At 33.0% G+C, this 18,618-nt stretch overlaps 1 protein-coding gene across 1 annotated transcript in view; it reads right to left on the reverse strand.

Annotated features, from left to right (window-relative positions):
• Positions 1-18,618, reverse strand: part of LOC119632905 (probable serine/threonine-protein kinase MARK-A) — a 105,037-nt gene that overhangs the window by 46,395 nt on the left and 40,024 nt on the right. The window contains exon 2 of the mRNA XM_038026060.1: positions 949-1,172. Coding sequence (XP_037881988.1) covers positions 949-1,126 — 178 coding nt within the window. The 5' untranslated portion in view covers positions 1,127-1,172. The remainder of the gene's footprint in view (positions 1-948; positions 1,173-18,618) is intronic.

The raw sequence follows: 18,618 nt of genomic DNA on the forward strand, positions 1-18,618 counted from the left end.
AAAAAAAAACAATCATTAAGTTTGCAGCTAACATTGCCAGAGGAAATAAAGGAAACGTGATATTTATTAGTATGTATGCGTATACACGTTGGTTTATGTTTGCTTGTATGAAGAGGGGCAAAGTATGATGATGTTGCCGATGAGACACGTCGGATATGTCAATGATGTCAATCCGAAGAGACAAATTGCAAAAATTGCGACCTCAATTAAAAGCACATCAATTAACAACAGTTAACAGCTGCTTCTGTTCTTCTTATCAATAAGCAGCATATAGCAAATGATACAGTTGTGAGCCTGTGTGTGTCGCAATGCAAACCATGATGACTCATACATACATTTATTGCATATTGCAATAAGCAGCCATAGATCTATTTCCCCACTGTACACTTACTTCGTCTCTTTCTAGAGAACAAAAAAAAAAATATAAAAAAGAATAAGGAAAACGTGAAAAACTAAAAAAAAAAAAAAAAAAACAAAAAAAAACAAAAGAGTTTCTTCTGACAATACCCGAAGGCATAGAAAATATGCAAATGCAGTTTAGTAAAATGAAAAGTGTGCGCAAGTTTGCAAGGAATGCCTTGCCTGGTCGAAGGCACTCAACTCAACTCAAGCCAATTGTTCAATATTGTTATAAATGTTCGTATGCTTTTTTTGCAATGTTTTCTCAGCCTGTCTATGTAAGCTGTCATGTAGTGCGTCAGGAAATGCTCTTAAATACTTTAGTATACAGAAATGGATTTGTTTTGCTTTCACCAACAGATTTGAAAAGGACATCTTCGGCAAAAGCAATTAATCATCATCAAAAATATTTATCCTGACTGTTATAGAAAAGTTTTTGCTAAAATTGTAACTGGAGGGAAGGACACATATTAAACACTTAGGACACAATTGCATTCTTTTTGCTTTTCACACTCAAGCACATATCATTGTAAATATATAAGCACTTACCCGCTTGTATTAGTGTTAGGTGATTTATTAAAAGCAATAGCGCCACTGTTAACATTGCTTTGCCGTTCAAGTGCTTTCTTTTCGTGTTTCTGCTTGTGTTGCGAACAATTTTTGTTTTTTTTAATGTTCGTCGTGTTAACTGATGATAATGCGAAGCATGCAGCATTGTTGACTCCATTTCTGTTGTTTATCTTTTTAATTAATATTTTTGTTTTTGGCCGTAGCTAAAATATTGAAAGAAAACAAAATGACAAACGAAATAATTTTTAAAAATGTTTCACTTAAAATGAAAATATATTTGAAAATCGAAATAAATAAAAGAAAAGTAAAACACTTTCGTCTGCTTCTTTTTCTACTGTAAATCAACAGCAGATGACTTGCTGAGTTGACCAAAAAAAAGGTGCAATGTGTACACGAGAGTCTTTGCTTGAACCTTAAAAAACTTGACAGATATCAAGGCATTTGTAATTCTTAATCAAAATAATTCGAAATGCCATAAGGGATGTGGTAAAAAAAGTGAATCATCAACCCAATAATTTAAAAGAAAAGTTACGCTAAAATAAGTGAAAACATTGTATATCACACACTGTACAGCTATTTGTGTAACGACTCTTCAATATAAGGCGTTATATGGAAAGTGGTCGAAAAAGTGAATCGTCCCAAGCCCTTTCTGAATAACGTTCAGCCTTAACTCAAAACACATTGACGTAACAAATGTAGGTTCTAGGTAAATGAGAAGAATATGAGATGGACAGACAGACGGACAAATAAGCTTAGATTGAATTAGAAATTAGATTCTTAACCGATCGGCATAGCGAAAGGTGAGTTCTCCCGCGTGTTGTATCCATCCGCACAAATTTAATATATCTTTGTGCCGCAATTGGTGTAGGGTGAAACAAGAAAGAAAACAGTTGGTAAAGGCAAGAAAAAAATCCATTAATCGGTTGCAGGCAAATACATTAAAACTCTACGCCTGGTATTAGCGGTAATTCTTCATTATCCTTCATTACCAACTACTAACTGATCTAAGCACTTTTCGAGCTTGTCTTAAGTTTTTCAACTGTTTTAATCCCCCTCTCTGTCGATGAATAACTCAAATGAAATTATATGAGACAGTATCATGCTCAAGAAGTCTTTCAACGAACAGGGGAGTAGAGCAAAGTTAATTCGTCTCTGAATAAGGGCGATTATCTTACAATACCGAGTACACTACGGTGTTCAATAGCTAAGAGGATTTTTAATTTTGAAAAAACGCGCACAATTGTTTGATGATTTCTAAAATAATCTCCATGGCATTCGATTAACTAGTTTCAAATTCTGGTAGAGCCTTAAAAGCAGAGAGCCGACTTTGCTTAATGGCTTTTATTAAGAGGTTTTTTTTTTTAAATAAAAATTCCCCTTATTTTTTGTACTCAATTTATTATTTATATTTATTTTTTAATATCATATCCGGATCACTTGCTGAAAGTCTAGTGAAACTATTTATTGCGGCGCATTAAATAATAACGGTCGTCTGTGATCACGTCAAAGTCGAAAGCGCACAAACGTATGATTTCCATACAACACTAATATGCAATATTTAAAGAGGTATAAACCTCGTGATCAGGGAAAGTCGGCATCAAAATGCCGTATAGAAATTGTTTTTTCTTCATCTATTTTCATCAAAAAAATGTCCAAAACGAGAACTTTTTTTTAAAACCTAACCCCCCGTAAGAAAAAGTACGTAACAGAAATAAGACAAAAAAAGAAAAAAAGGGTTTAAATTTAAAACAATCAACTTATAGTTCAAAGTAGCATTTTCTATTCGTTTCCGTCATAGAGTATCCAAAAGTAAGTCATCTTAAAGGTTGTTTTCTTGTTATTGAGAGAGGATTTCAAAGAATGGGTCCTATCCAATCTTTGCATATTCAATAGAATGACAAAATACAAATTTTTTTACATATTTGCGCCGAAAAACGTCAAACATCGCAAATTTTTTTCGTACAATGACTTTTTAAAATTAGGTCGTTACACGAGTTATAGTGGACCTAGCTCAAATCGTTCTAGATGTTGAACGAAACCGAATCGATACATCAGTTCCAATTCAACAGATCCTCGACCGAGACTAGCCTTGCACTTAATTTTTAAAAACTTTTCAGAATGGCTGACTTTTTTATACCCTACGCTAATTTAGTGCAAGGGCTACGAACGTAAGCAACAGTCAGAAGGAGCTGAGATAGACTCAGCGATAGGTACGTGAACATTTTCCAAACTGATCTTAGGTTGTCTGCCTGTCCGTCGGAATTACTATGTTTTGTTGAACCTACAGGTCGCAATTGCTGAGATTGCTTGATGAAGTTTAGTACAAGAATCTGCTTTTAACCAAAGACGAACCCCTTTTTCGACCATTTCCCATATAACGTATTATTTTAAAAAGTGGTTATATAAAAAACAATATTAAGCGAAGTGGTGTAGTATGTAATGTTTGGCCATGGATCACTACAATGGTTTTACGCGTTTTTTTTTTTTTTGACGAGGTTCGATAAAATACGGACACGATCGGTCGGAAACAAATGGTGGAAGAAGAAGAGAGAGGAAAGCAGTCGCAGCACAGTGAGTGTGCGCCCAGTCAGTAGGTGTTAGCCCTTTATCTACTGACCATTGACTACAGCTGCGACCAAAGTAAAGTCTACCGCAATGAGATATGAACCTGCGAACAAGAACTTACTAATCGCGATTCTTGCCTCCCCTGTTAGTCAAGCGGACAGACACCATAATTCAATACAAACCGATAGCACGATAATTGGATCGCGAACATAACACTTGAGCAGGTAGCAAATGATAGATTTTCATGCATTTGCATGTGGTGTTCGCGTTTACAAATTTATTCAAGTAACGCATATTCAAGCAAAAAATATGTTTTTCTCTTTTCATGTAAACCATTAAATTATTTACCCTTTACCGTTTAAACGTTTGTTAGGCCGTGTGTTCATTGACGTAAAATTGATAATCAGCAGTTTGACCAAAAATATTCGCCAAACGAACAAATTATGGCTGCGTGGAACCATTGGCCGCGCTAACCGCGCCATATACTTGATTATTATTGGAATTTTTGTTAAAAATAATTTTGTAAAATTTTTAATGAAGACACGTTTAGGAATTCTGCTAATAGTTTATTGCGTATAATTGCAAATAATTGCTGTGTGTAAAAATAAAATGAATTGAATTTTAATTAAATTATTTCATTTTAACTAATTTATATAATGTAAACAAAACCAAAGAAAAAACAAAAAATTTGAAAAGCGGAAAAAAATTTATTTTGCCAATACAAATGAATAAATGCTTTGTAGATATCGACTTAATAACTAGTTATCCATATTTTTTTTAATTAACTATATTACTGTAGGTGTCGATTATTTTTTTTGTAATCTGCTACAGAATTATTAAATTTAATTTATTTATATTAACATGTAATTATAGTAAAAAAAAAATCATTTTTCCTTTTTTCTTCGGATTGTCAACGACAATTATAATTTGATTGCGTGCAGGTATTTATAAAAATTAATTACATATTAATATCTATTATAATATATTGCAAAAAAGTATTACTTGAGCGAGATTCAATCAAATCATACCATCAGTTTATATATTGGACTCATCTCTAAAATTATTTCAAAAATTCCCCAAATAAGTCAATTGACACGCCCACACTTTCCAAAACTTTTGACGTTTCCATATAAATGCTTTAGTCGGTAAGTATTCAAGATTCGCACAAAAGGCAGTATGGGGATAGAAAAAAAAAAGAGAACAATTTCACAATTTTTTCTCTTAAAGAGAAGAGAGAGAAAGTAAGCGACAGCTCTTAACATTGGGATTTTCTTTTCCTGCACATTAATGATCGAAATTGTACTTTGTACAGCATCGAGTGCGAATAATATTATTTTTCATAGCGCAAGTGCCTAGGTGTCTGGATTAGTAGGTGTCTAAATTCAAAGCGACAAACAAAATCGCGTAAAGTCATAAGGTGTAGTAAATATCTTAGTATAGTTCAAATTCTTAAATCACCAGATACCGATTGTAGTTGATTAACCCTTTGCACTCAATAACAATTTCACGACATCGAATCTAGCTTAGAGAGAGGAGTAGGTGGAGATAATCGATGATAATCGATGTGGAAAGATTTAAAGCCTCGCTTTGAGTGAAGGCTTACCTTGAGCAAAACATTATGTTAATGAAACCTTTGTTTTAATGAAAAACTTTCTTTGAGACTTTGAGGATTTCGTTACTAAAGCTTAGCTTCGCCTAAATACCAGACTTTGCTTCATTTAAAGACGCAACTCCGGCTAAGATATTTTCGTAGATAGATGTCTTTTTTATTTGAAAAACTTTTGCTTTCTCCAATGAGAGCCCGTGTAATATTTATTTGATCAACAATTACAGTTTTATGCTATTAATGATCGTACCTTTAGCCTATTTAAACGTTATCTAGTTTAGTCCGATTAATAAGAAAAATTCTACGAAGATTTCTCTCATAATTTTTTGTTAGGAAACCCTTTTTTTATGGTTATTTTTTCTGAACATTTTGCCTTACAATTCCAAATTAGGCATAGCGAGATAACCTATGCGATCCATTTCTTTTATTAATCCCCGTCGGTTCCTCTGCAGAATTGCAAATATAGACGGAATTATTATTTCGAATCAAGATCACTTCTTCAATTTTTTATTACGGAGTTTGAGCGCCAGTAAACATCCTCAGCAGTTAAGGCAAGCTGCTGACCCTGTATTACTTGCTTGACAGGGGATTCAAGATTATGTCGTTATATGGAATAGGAAAACAACATACAACTATATCGTCCGATTATTAATATGGAAATCTGAAGTTTTCAATTGTTTGGAAAAGCCAGGAGAAAACAGGACTGAATAGAAGCTCTTACAATGAGAATTTTCTGCACTTTGGAAAGAATATAGCGTTCAGAGGAAAAAACTCAGTGAACCAAAGCGTTAGTGGGACAATCCTAGTTCAGCATCGCTCACGACGCTTGGACGCTTGTATGACATTGTAAGCCTTCAAGAGAAAGTCAATTCAACTCTTTTAATTTATTAAAATTCCTATTTTTCAGATATTGATTAAGCGACAAAAACGTATCGTGCCTGTCAAAAATGTCAATAAGCTATCAACGAGTGTGTTGTTGTGAGGATTTCCCTGTAATTTGAAAACTAAAGTGAATTTTTTGTTTGTCTTTTTTTGATAAATCCACTGCATAAAATTGATATACAATGACAATTAATTCATCCGAATGTTTCGGGAATTATTCAATAATTCCACAAGCATACATTCACAAACACATAGAGATATACACATAAATAGGTATGTATGACAAATGTAAATTAAAATCGCTTTAATGCCAGAAACAGACATCAACTTGACAACCTGTTGATTGCTGTTATTTGCTTCGCAACCCCAATAACTACTGAACTGGTAGTAAAGGAAGTTGGTTTTTTTTTTTTTTTTTATATTTAATTGATATAATTGAAAATATATTTGATAAAATAAATATTTATTAAGTTTTACGTAACTTATGAAAATAATTTATTTTTTTTTTTTTATGTAAGTGATTTTCATTAAGTTAATGCAAAAATACATTTGAAATTATTTGCAAAAAGGTAAAAAAAAGGTAAATTGAGTTTCAATATTTAAAGCGATAAATAAATTGTTTATTTTGTGCAATTGATTAAAAAAAAAGTACAGAGAATTATACGAATTGAAAACATCATTAATCCTTAATCATCAAAGTTCATACGATTTCCTTTAAATTAGATTGTGTGATACGCTGGTTGTGAGGAAGGATTATAGTTAGTTTCTCCGTCAATGCTTACGCATACCGCCTAAAGTGCATTTTTTCCATTTTCATTTTATATCTTTTAAGTCACGATGCGACTTAAATCGTCTTCAAAACAAGATCCATAGCGAATAAAATCGCTGGTATTAGCCGAGCTCTTGACTTGAAATTCACGATCGATTAACTTGGGGAGGAAAGAGTTTGTAATTTGTTTAACATTTCTATTAAGGGGCCCAACGGATTTATGGCATCTTAAGTAATGGCGAATTCCTATGTGTCCTTTTGCAACTCCCTTGTGATGATGTCGATGTGCTTACGATTAAATATCGGCCATGCCAGCCAAGTCTGAAGTTCCTTTACGAAAAAATTTCAATTATTTTCTTTAACCTTTTCATTGATTTTCCCCAATGTAATCCTTTTCTTGATGTCTTTTTTTCTTAAAAGCAGAATTTAAACGCAACCATACAATAAATGTTTGCTAGAAGTAAATTAATTCTTATCAACTCTTGGACATACATGCTAGCCTACCGGTTTTACAGTACAATGTTTTCTAACAGTTGTCGTCACTTCCTCTATAAGCATTTGCGAAATAATGGCAGTACACTGCAACAGCTTAACTTAAACCACTGAAGTGTACAGCACACAGTCTTTTAGAGTTCGCCAAACCAAACGACACTTTTGCCAACAAACACCCAACGTCGAGAAGCTTTGGATTTCCTTGTTAATGATAACTAAAAGCGATAGCGGAAAAAATCATACCCTTCGCATCGCCCTTTGAGGGATTAGCTGCGTATAAACTTTTAGCACCGTTGCTGGGTTAAAGTTTTTTTTCAACACAATACTCACATTTTGGCAGAAAGGTCGAAAAAATAGATGGATGACGGTGACGGATATTTTTTTTCCTATTGCAATTGATCCTATATTTTTTTTTTTTTAAAACCGCTTCGAATTCATTATTGTCTACAAGTACTTGTTTCCTGGTACTTTTTTGAAATCATAGGCAAGCATAAGTTTCCTCTATTTCAGGGAATAACGTTTACGATCCTCAAGATATAAATATACTGCATGCACAAAACAACAAAAGTTTCGATTTAAAAACAAAATTGAATTTTTTAGTTCAAGTTTGTAAGGAAAAATCATTACGAGTATGTTTTAAAATAATTTCTCTGGTTTTTTTTTCAACTTTTGTTCATTGACTTGAATATGATGAATATATTGCTTCTAGTGCTCCTCGTATATCAACCAACCTTCATGAACACAATTCAGTTCTCCCCTTCTTACGCTGTAATGAATGATAGTTTTTTATTAATTTATTCAATTAATTTATAAATTAGTTTATATCGTTGCTGTTAACATTCAAAAATTGGTAAAAATTTACTTTTTCCTGCATACTTAATAATCATCGGCACGTTGTCGTTGCACTGTTTTCAGTGATTGACAGGTTGCTAGGACTGATTTATTGTTTACAATGTTTTGCTTTTTTTTATCTTGCTGTCATCGTTGCTGCTTTAGACATTTGATGGGTCATTGAGCTTATTGGGTATTTGCCAGATTATTGTAACTTTGCTTTTTTTTTTTTTTGTTTGCAGGAAGACGACACTCAATGACAAATGTCTGTCAAATTGATGCAATTATGTCATTTCTAAAATATTTCGCTTTTTATTACGTTCAATAATGTAACGAACTATTTTATTACAAAAAACGTGATTCCCGTTAAACAATTATTGCGATAGGAAGTCAAAAGGCTGCATCCACGTATAGACAAATTGCAGGTATTGATTCTTTTAGGGAATTTAAATGAGCTTATTGAAGACACACAACCACACACACACACACACACATTGAAACATATTGATGGTTATGAACTTCAAAAATCATTTCTCAGAAGTGCAGATAAAAGAACGTGAAAATTATCTATCATTGCTGCTATCAGCATCTTTCAAAAATTTCCATTTCCTGTCATCGTCAGTCAATAATGGTTTGATATGGGTCCAATTCAAGGTTAACACATTTTTCCCTGAAGCCAAACTCATTTCTTATGAGCGCTTTTTCTGAACATACGACTGCTTCTGTTTTCAGTGTCGCAGGCGTCATTGGTGACGATATGTACAATTCCTGAAGTGACTCGGCTGCATCTTTGAATTAAGCTATCAATTGGTGGGTAACTTCTGCTATCATCAAATGTATGGCATAGATTTTTCAAAAAAATCCCGTTGCATTAATATATTTTCAACTGCCCCGTCAGCGAATTAAGTCCTCGATTGCGTGAAGTGTGCTGCACTTCATGGCTAATACCATTGACCAGATAATTTTCGCTAAAATTCGTAAAGAAATTAGCCAGAAAAAAAAAGGACTCAATATAAACTCTCATGGCTCGTGAAGCAAAGTGTTGCTGCCTTAGGTAAACCTGTAAATACTACTTGTCGGTAATAAACGTCGGCTTTTTATCATTCCCCAAACCAATTTGATATTTGCAAAGCTAGTACGAAGTCACAGGAAGCAGGCGTAAAACCTATTTCTAAAGCTTAAGAAATCTAGCGCAACCTGACACAACTAACGTAAAACTAGTGCACAATACTAAAAAAGGAAAAGATAATTATTTATTATTATATGAAATAAAAGCAGAATAAGGCGGATTTCTTTGGTAAGAAAATAAAGTTTTTTCACTCTCGCGACAACACAAAAATAAATCGATCTTTCGCCGAGAATCCTGTGTGTGTCATGAGACGCTAAAGTATACATAAGACCTCACTAAAAATAATGCGAATCCTTTGTTAAGAACTAGTATCTCTCCTTTCATATTATCTTTTTGTTCCCATTATTCCATTTTGAAAAGTAACTTACAAAAAAGATACTTACAAAGGACTAAATTTTGAATGATATAAAAAATCAATTTTGCGACCTGAACTGCAGGTATTTTCATTGGACAACTTGAGAGATATAAACAGCAATTAGAGATGACCAAAACTTTGAACACAACTTTGCCACGCCCACGAAAGTATTTCAAATCGATAAAATATTTGTGTTATGCCCCTTTAGTTCACTGGTGTGAAGTTAGTCTACCGTGCCTAGCCAGCCTATGCTTTTGTATTTACTGCAAGGTCAACTTTTTTGAACTTGTTCGTGTTTTTGCTAAGTAAATTGATAGACGAGCGTCAAAAAATAAAAAACGCTTACACAGTTGCAGTCCTTTCAAGGGCAAATTTAATCATTTTGAAGGAAGTTTGAAAAAATTTTCATTTTATTAATCATATGAAATGAAAATATTATTCAACAACTATTCGTCTGTGAAATCGAATAATTCGAAATTTTTCACTTTTACGTACTTCACATAAATAGATAAAAAAAAATCTAAAAAAACATGAAGTGTTCTTTATACACAGAACTACCCTTAGGTACTTGTAATTGGACTCTTTGAAAAAGGCAAAGATTAAACGAAAAGTTTCATTGCGTTACTATATTAAGTTTGAACATAGATGTTAGTCGGATGATTATCGTAACATAAAACTAAATCCATATTGAAAAAAGAAAAGAAATGAAATTCCCAACTCATTACTGGAAGTGTGTACTGAGCTGAATTTATCTGCAAGCTATGGAATGCTCATTTTTTATATATGCTTAACTACAAAGTGTATTTGTTTTTGTGATTCTCTTGTAACATAAAAAAACAAAAAAACCGAGATGATTATCCAACATAGTCTTTAACTTAAAATATCCCATTTATCTGGGATCGATCCATTACGGCAATCTTTTTACGCGAAACATAACTTAACTTAAGAATTCGTGGGAAAGACAAGGAGAAAATCTCTTCAAGCAAACTAAAATGTTATTAATCGACGATTTAATCACCAATGCCGTTACATCTTAAACACTCCTTGCCAATAATATTCATTGATTAAGTGATTGGGCAGCATGACGCGTGACTAGTTGTAGACAATTTTCAAGACTTTTTCCTTCTTCTTCTTCTTCTTACTATATTATAACACTTGTGTAACAGTTTTGTTTTAACTATGTGAATGGGAAATTGTGCGAGATTCGTTTCGAGCCGTACATCGTTTAAGTATTGTTTAGTTTGCATTGGAAGCTAATGAACTTCTGTATTGTTGTAACTGTAAAAAGTTAACTAAAGTAAACTTTTTATTTAACGGGGTCGCCAATTGTTTACTTTTAATTATTGATATATATATATATATTTCAAAGCACATACACATACACCAGCGCAGAGTCTTCTATTTTCATTTCTTTCTTTAAAACTTTCACTTTCCTTTCAATACAATCCTAATGAAGTTCTCTCTCATTTGTGTTCTGATATTTCAAAACAAATATCAAAACGAGTGAACACAATTTTGAGTTTCATTTTATTTTCAACTGCCTTCCAGTTAATCAAGTCACGTCTAAAAGATGCCATTAAAGGCTAAAGTATCGGAATATATGCGATGAAACAAATTGAATGAATATGAATAATTGAGATATAGGAAGATGTATGAATATTTAAATGTCCTCGTCTTATACTTCGAAGAACTTAGCAAATCAACAACAGATGTTACACTGTTCTAATGAATAATATAATATTTAAATGTATTATGTATGCGAATTGTTTATCGACACTTGCTAAAGTAATAGATGCAAATATTGATTGATTGGAGGATAATACAAATAAGTATTTGTTTAACTCTTACAAGAAATGTGCAAGTAACAAATAGTCCTTTCCACACATAAGACATCTATATACATATGTATAAATAAACATTATTAATGTATGGATGAAAAAAGGCTACTTTATAGACAATCACTTATAAACTTTACTACGATGAGAAGATCTTATATAAATTGCTACTATAATACCTTTGTTAATGGCATCGATTTTCGGCAACATAATGTTAACAATCTATACAAAAACTTCCACTTCAAGTAAATCATTTTTGTTAATGTTTACTATTTATATGCTATGCCTCTTAAGAGAAATAGGAGGCATATTAAGTTTGTAGTGAGGTGCGTAACAATCAGAGGTACTTAAAAAAGACTGAACTTTTGTTATACTGATGCAATCAGAACTATACTGTGCTTTATATTATAAATCGATATAAGCTTACTTTCTGTCTATCTGTCTGTCCATCCCATTAATCTCTGTCAGCTCACAGGTAGCAATTTCGAGAATTATTGAAAATGGATTAGGTCGGGCCAATTTTGCATTTACTCCTCATATAACGTCTTATTTTAAAAACGTTGTCGTGTGAAACAATGGAGTTTTCAAAATTTCGCGAAAAATCTCGCTGAGTATTAGCATTTTCGTAAACCAAGTTGACGTGAAACTTTTGAATCGGATGCACTAATTATTTGACTCCCTTCCCATATAGTCTCTCCTATGAAAAGCAAGCTTTTATTTAGCAAAGAGGTTTACATATTAATATGTCAGAGTGAAAATTGGCCCATAATAGTAATTCGAATATAGAAAATATCATGCCATGCTTGGACCAAGTCGGCCGGTTTTTTCAATACAGCTCCATATAGGGATTCCAAGTTAAATGCCAAAATGGTTTAATATTTTATAACGAAAATAGATGAAGAATTTTGTTAGGCGAAGCGGGGGAGAGTATATGCCAGTTGACTTTGCCCCATTATAACGGTTTAATTTCTTTTATTGTTAGCTTGCTTTACGAATGGGGGAACTCAGGCATGCAACTGCAGGCATATAATTAAAATTCCCAATCGAGTTTGCTGGTCAGGTCGCCCGTGCTTGCAGTTAGAACTTTAGAAATGTTTACTACTTGTCTGTGCTTTTAATCGAAAATTTAAAAATTTTCTGCTATCCATTTGCGCTTGCAACCAATAACAATTGAAAACTGATTGCGGGCGGCTGGCCTTGTAAAAATAATCTGCAACGTTCTTGCGATTCGGTTTAGTCCGTAAATATGCTTTTAAATCGAGCTTCAATTAAAAACTACAACAATGTATCTGTCGCTCACTTGCAATAAAACTAAATACTTGATTTTTTATTATATAATTATGAAAGAATGTTTTTTTTTTTTATTTTTACTTAAAAATTTAAATTTATTAGTTTATTTGATATTTTTGTTCGCTTTTGATTTTAGTGAATTAATAAGAATTGCTTTCCTATACGTTATGAACATTTTACTGTTAGTTATTTTATTGTTATATGCGTCGAAGATAAAATTTTTATTTACAAATACGTTTCGGACGTACTTCAAACACACACTCACCAGCCTAATGGAAATTGGAAACGTACGCTCAGCATAGTTATTACAACCAATCGAACTGTTGTACATAGTATTTGCCTGCATTTTTGTGATGTGCAATAAAACTGTTCATAATAGCAAATATAAAGGAAAACTTTATGGCAAATTTCAGTTTTAGAATTTAGTAAATTTTTCAATCTGTCAAAATGGCGAGTACATTAATTTTATCTTTCACTTTGTAACATTTAGGTCTGTGTAACAGAGACACCTAGAAGTAAGGTAATTAAGTCAGATCGGGAACCAGACTTTTTTTATGATTCTGACTGTCCGCACACCGATCCGTCTATCTGCTATCCACTTTGGCGAAGCTAAGGACCACAAACGATTTTGCCGAATCGAAGGCTATAAACTAGGTTTTAGAAATAGGAGCGCTCGGCATACCAACGCAATCGCTTAAAGAGAAAAGGTTATAAAATAGAAACTGTAGTAACTATTGATCTGATGCTCAGTACATCCGATTACGTGTAAGAAAGGTCTCGACAAGTCAACTTTTGTGGACACTATTAGCACTTTCGGTCTAGTCCCATATGGCTGAATAATCTTAGCATGTTTCTTCAATAGAATATGTATTGTATTAAAAGATATTTTATTGAATATCTTCAGATTTGAAATTAAGATCCTTGGGATTCTTAAGAAATTGAATATAAACGAGGGGAACTGGGTTATGAGAATCGCTTTTAGATGTAAAACATTATAAATCGGTACATAAATTTGCTTTCGTGCAAAGGTTTATGTGAGGTGGTCAGGTCACCCTGACAAATTCACGAGGAATAAAATTATTAATCAGCTTAAATCAAACTATTTTGATATCCAGCTTTTTTTATACATTATGATAGCGTATTATTCGATATTGTTTTAAATCGCTAAAAACAATAAATAAAATAAAAACAATAAAGAATAATACCATCACTTGTATCTTAGGAAAACGAAAAATACAAAACTTGGGTATGCTATAATATTGAGCGTGCGTAGCCGAATTTTTTCCATTTTTTACATATTCTATAGAATTAACCATAGAACCTAAGTGAAGGTCTTCATCGATGCATCTGCTGTAGCTTATAAGTAACGAGCAAAACCCCCAAAGTGCTTGTTTTTGAGTACAAAGTTACTCACAGTTCTTCTAACGTTTCGGGCTTGTCCTTCTTGGGACGAGGAGAGTGTTTACCACCGACGGACAGAAATGCATGACAACACCCATCGAAAATTTCTTACTGAACAAATATATATATACTTTGTAGTGTCTCCGGATGTAAGGGGCTGATGCCATGCGCCAAAAAAAGAAAAGGTAAAAAAGGAACATGAATTCCCAAATAGTATTCGTGGATACTCGGATTAGGCGTTCTTGCTTATGCTGTTAGATCTAGCCCGATATTAGTCAAGTTTAAAATACGATTGAAACTTCCTGCAACTTTTGTGAGAGCGCCGCTGTTTTCAAATTTGTTAATTGTTTGTTTGTTGTCAGAGAATGTTTAAGAATTGAGAAAAACATTGCTTTGAAGACGCAGATTTAGTTTATATTATGCTGTAGGCGCGCGCTTTGATCGATTTCGTCCACTTTGAATACCAAGCTGCGTTTGCCAAATTTAGATCTAATTTCTTAATTTTTTCGAGCCAGTGAACGTTTACGAAAGACATTTACCCAGACGATCAAACGGTCATGACTAAATCGAATCAGTGTTTACAAATACATTCATATTTAACGTATATACTATAGGGTCTTTGGAATTTCCTTTTGTATCCTGCAAATGGTTCTTAAACGTGAATATAGACCTAATCTCCCGATTTAGAGTTTCATAAACATAATTAATTGGCAGCATTTTCAAAAATCATTTCTTGAGCAGGGTTTGGCCGGTCGGTCCGTCTGTTAGTTTGATATTTGTTCATGTACTTTTATGATTAAACTATAGATCGTAGTTTTTGGAGATATTTTGATGAAATTTAATACACTTGCATGTTTCGCCCTAAAGGGTGAACACTATTAAAAATGTAGTGGATCAGAACATTTCGCTTTTTTTCGAAGACATAGTTATTTAAGATTGATTTGCGATTTTAAATTATTTTCGATAAAAATCGTTGAAAGACCTACTTTGGAATATTAAATGAAGATGCGAAACTTTGTTGAGATGAGATCGAATTTTGATCCTAATCTCATACTTTATGAAAAATGAACATTTATGCGATAACAATCGTCTAACTTTTTGTAAATAACAACACAGGTAGGTGAAGAATATATCAAGTAAGTACCAAGTGTGCGTCAAGGTCGCTTTGGCCACGCTTGATTACAGTAACTTAATAGAACTTCTATTACTGCAATACCATATAAACCTGCGCAACGAATGCATGTTGTATGTTATTATAATACATAAGCATCGCATACTACCAATGTGGTGATATTTTGAAGCACTATCAGGCATCGTTACATACGTAAAAATTATTACTGCTCAACACGCTGTGCAAAATTTGCATTTGTTTATGTAATAAAAGAAAAGTACCGCAAGAAATTAATTTCGATACATAAAGCAGTGAAATTGAATAATGATTTGTTTTTGAAATTATGTGAGGACTCGGGTAAATTGCTTCACGGTAAACAATTTCATCAAATGCACAGTAGGAAAATGTTTTTGATATATGTGTTTGTTCCCTCTAACTTATATGAAACGAGTATAAATAATTTACTGTCAGATTTAACCTACGTTTTGCAAACAGTAGACCACCTTTAGTATATTTTCATCGTTTCATCGTTTGGCTATAAAATATTGGAACAACAGGATAGGAACTTACATATGCTGTTTTTGCAAACATTCTTGGGCTTAGGTATAGCTCCTATTGCCCAAGAAATGGATGCAATGACTATTGTAAGGTTAATTAAGAAGATAATGCTGGTCCCGTACTGCTTTTTTCCCTTTCTATTTTTATTTTACGTTCTTAACCCGTTTCCAGGTAGTAATAGTTACTGGCGCGAAGTTAATGCACTGCACTTAAACCAAAGGGCTACCCTCACACCGGTTCCTGCTTTCCCTCAGGTAAGCATAATTTAAAAGTAAAAAAAAATGATTACGAAAGTTGAAGAAAACAAGCAAAAATATTATGATGGGCAACAGCCAAGCATTACATACCCCGCAACTCTCTACGGATATTCATGTAAGGACTTTTCAAAATAAAGCCCAATCCGAACCACTCTCAATAACGTTCGTCCTTGAGCCAAAATAAATCATTGCATTAAATTCCATCAAAATATTTCAAAAATTGCGTAGGTTTGACATGAAAAAACAAGACGAACAGACGATCAGACAAGCTTAAATCAATTCAGAAAGTGGTTCTGAATATTAAGTGTTACGTACATCCGCTTAAACATTATGTATCCTTACATTAGTGTAGGGTATTAAAGAAGTGTATGAAGTGTGTGCACATAATTGAGGAAAATTGCTGCTAAAGCGTCTAACAAGTCAGCATACCCGAGTTCAATTCCCAGGTACAATAGATCATACCGCAAACGTGTTTGACATGTGTCTCAGTTAAAGTGCATGCTCGACTGATAAAAACTCTCAGGCTGCGGGCACTTACTGTTGTGATACTATACCATGACTGGTATTAGAAAAAAAGAAAGTTCTTACAAAAATTTTTAGAGAAATAAGTACACTCTAGATTTTCGATATTTCTTAAAGGACTCTAAAAGCTATAAGCTAAAGTAGGATGTTATATAATCTGCTTGATCATGCAAGCGGTACATTCCAATACTTTCAATAGCGTTCATCTTTAAGCCAAGACAAGTCACTATGCCAAAGTTTACGAAACATTATCGAAAATGTTGACATATATCTTGCAAAGAAGTCAACACACATCAGATAGATGTACGGTCGAATAAACGGATAAGCAGACAGGCCATAAGATGGGGAGACATACGAGTGATGAACAGAATGACGGGTAGGTTTAAATCGATTCCTCAAATAATTATGAATAGTTTATTATAACGCAAGATGGTTCTCTCACAAATCATCCTAATTGTTGGATCTATTCGCAAAAACTTAAAACAAAAGTGCTGAAAGTGGTATAGGATACAATAATATAGAAATTTATATTGTGTCTCATCTTTCATTTCATTTTCTATTCTGTCGCTTTATTTCCGCCGTTGAAGCCGTTATATGCTCTTCATCTAAAATGTTGCTTTTAACTTTTCTCGTAAGCACGTGTATGCGTTATATTTTTTATTCAAAACTTTGATTCCTTCTCCATTATTAAGTTAATGTACATGTAAACATGTAAAAGGATATTTTGAAGATTTCCGATCGATTAATTTATAATTCGTCGATTAATACAGAAGTGATCTCCATAGCCCGATATAAGCTTTCTTTATGAAAATTAAAAAAGAAAATTCTTGACAAAAAAATCGTATGACTAAAAGGACTCGACCAAATTTAACCAAAAGTTATGAAGAAGATGAAGAAGAGTCTACTTCAAGGTATTAAAACGGGACAATGAACTAGAAGTAACCTCAACTATTAGTGTTGGATATGTACAATAAAACTTTATAACAAAATTTAGGTAACCATAAGCTGAGGTCGGACGTGGTTAGTTGGTTTCGTTTGCATGAAACCTATTCTCGGTTATAAGACGATTCCAAGTCGATTTATGTCTATCTTTGGTTTGCTTCGGAAATTCGCAAAATTACAAAACAAATTTGCTTTAGGTGATAGATACAAAAGATATATAGTGTAGACTTCTTTCTTGCTTTGTTTTTCATTTTGATATATATATATCAATCATTCAAGTGTAATCAAAATTGTCAAAATTTCATTCTATACATAACTTTTCCAAATTTTTCACTTCGAACTTACCCTGAAGTAATATAAGAGTTTTTTTTTGTATTGCTTCGCGTTGCTCAAAAGTGATGGTCACCTCAACTATAGCGAATATTAAAATTGAAGCACAGTTAAAAAAAAATATGCACAATTCATAATAACAACCACTGTAACCATAACAATTTGTACAGTTATTTAAGTTTACAAACCCAAAGGCATAAAACAACTTATATACACAGCTGAACGCATAAGTATTGTACACATACACGAAAAAAATCATAAATCTCATTGTTTATTGATTGTATATAGAGTTTCGTGAAACGGATTTTATAAAAAAAAAAATTCCATCAAAGACCACAAATATTCGATCAGTGTTTATAATAAAGTAAATGAAAGAAAATGTGGAAACAGCAAATGCTTGTGGAAGGAAATGAAAACAAGTAAAAGAACTTTATAAGCTTTAAGACGAGGTACATATGCCTTCCTGTAACCATACAGTTTAGTGGATCGCTCGATTTGCTTCAGATAGCAAAATTTATTGATCATAATGTATTTAAGGAGGGCCGTCTACTGGCACGTTTTGGGTCAAAGGTAAATGCTACTCAAAATAAGTTAGATCAGAGTATTTTTACGACCATTCTTGACAAAATGCTCGATGCTTGGATATAATTCCTAGTCGGTAAGAAATTGCAACTTGTCATCGATTACAGATATTGACCCAAGTTTGGCACCATTTACATCTTCAGAATATCTTCTTCGTGAACATGACTAGATGTGCATCAAGAATAAGTGAAG

This window comes from Glossina fuscipes, unplaced genomic scaffold, assembly GCF_014805625.2.
Source record: "Glossina fuscipes isolate IAEA_lab_2018 unplaced genomic scaffold, Yale_Gfus_2 2, whole genome shotgun sequence".
Lineage (NCBI taxonomy): Eukaryota > Metazoa > Arthropoda > Insecta > Diptera > Glossinidae > Glossina > Glossina fuscipes.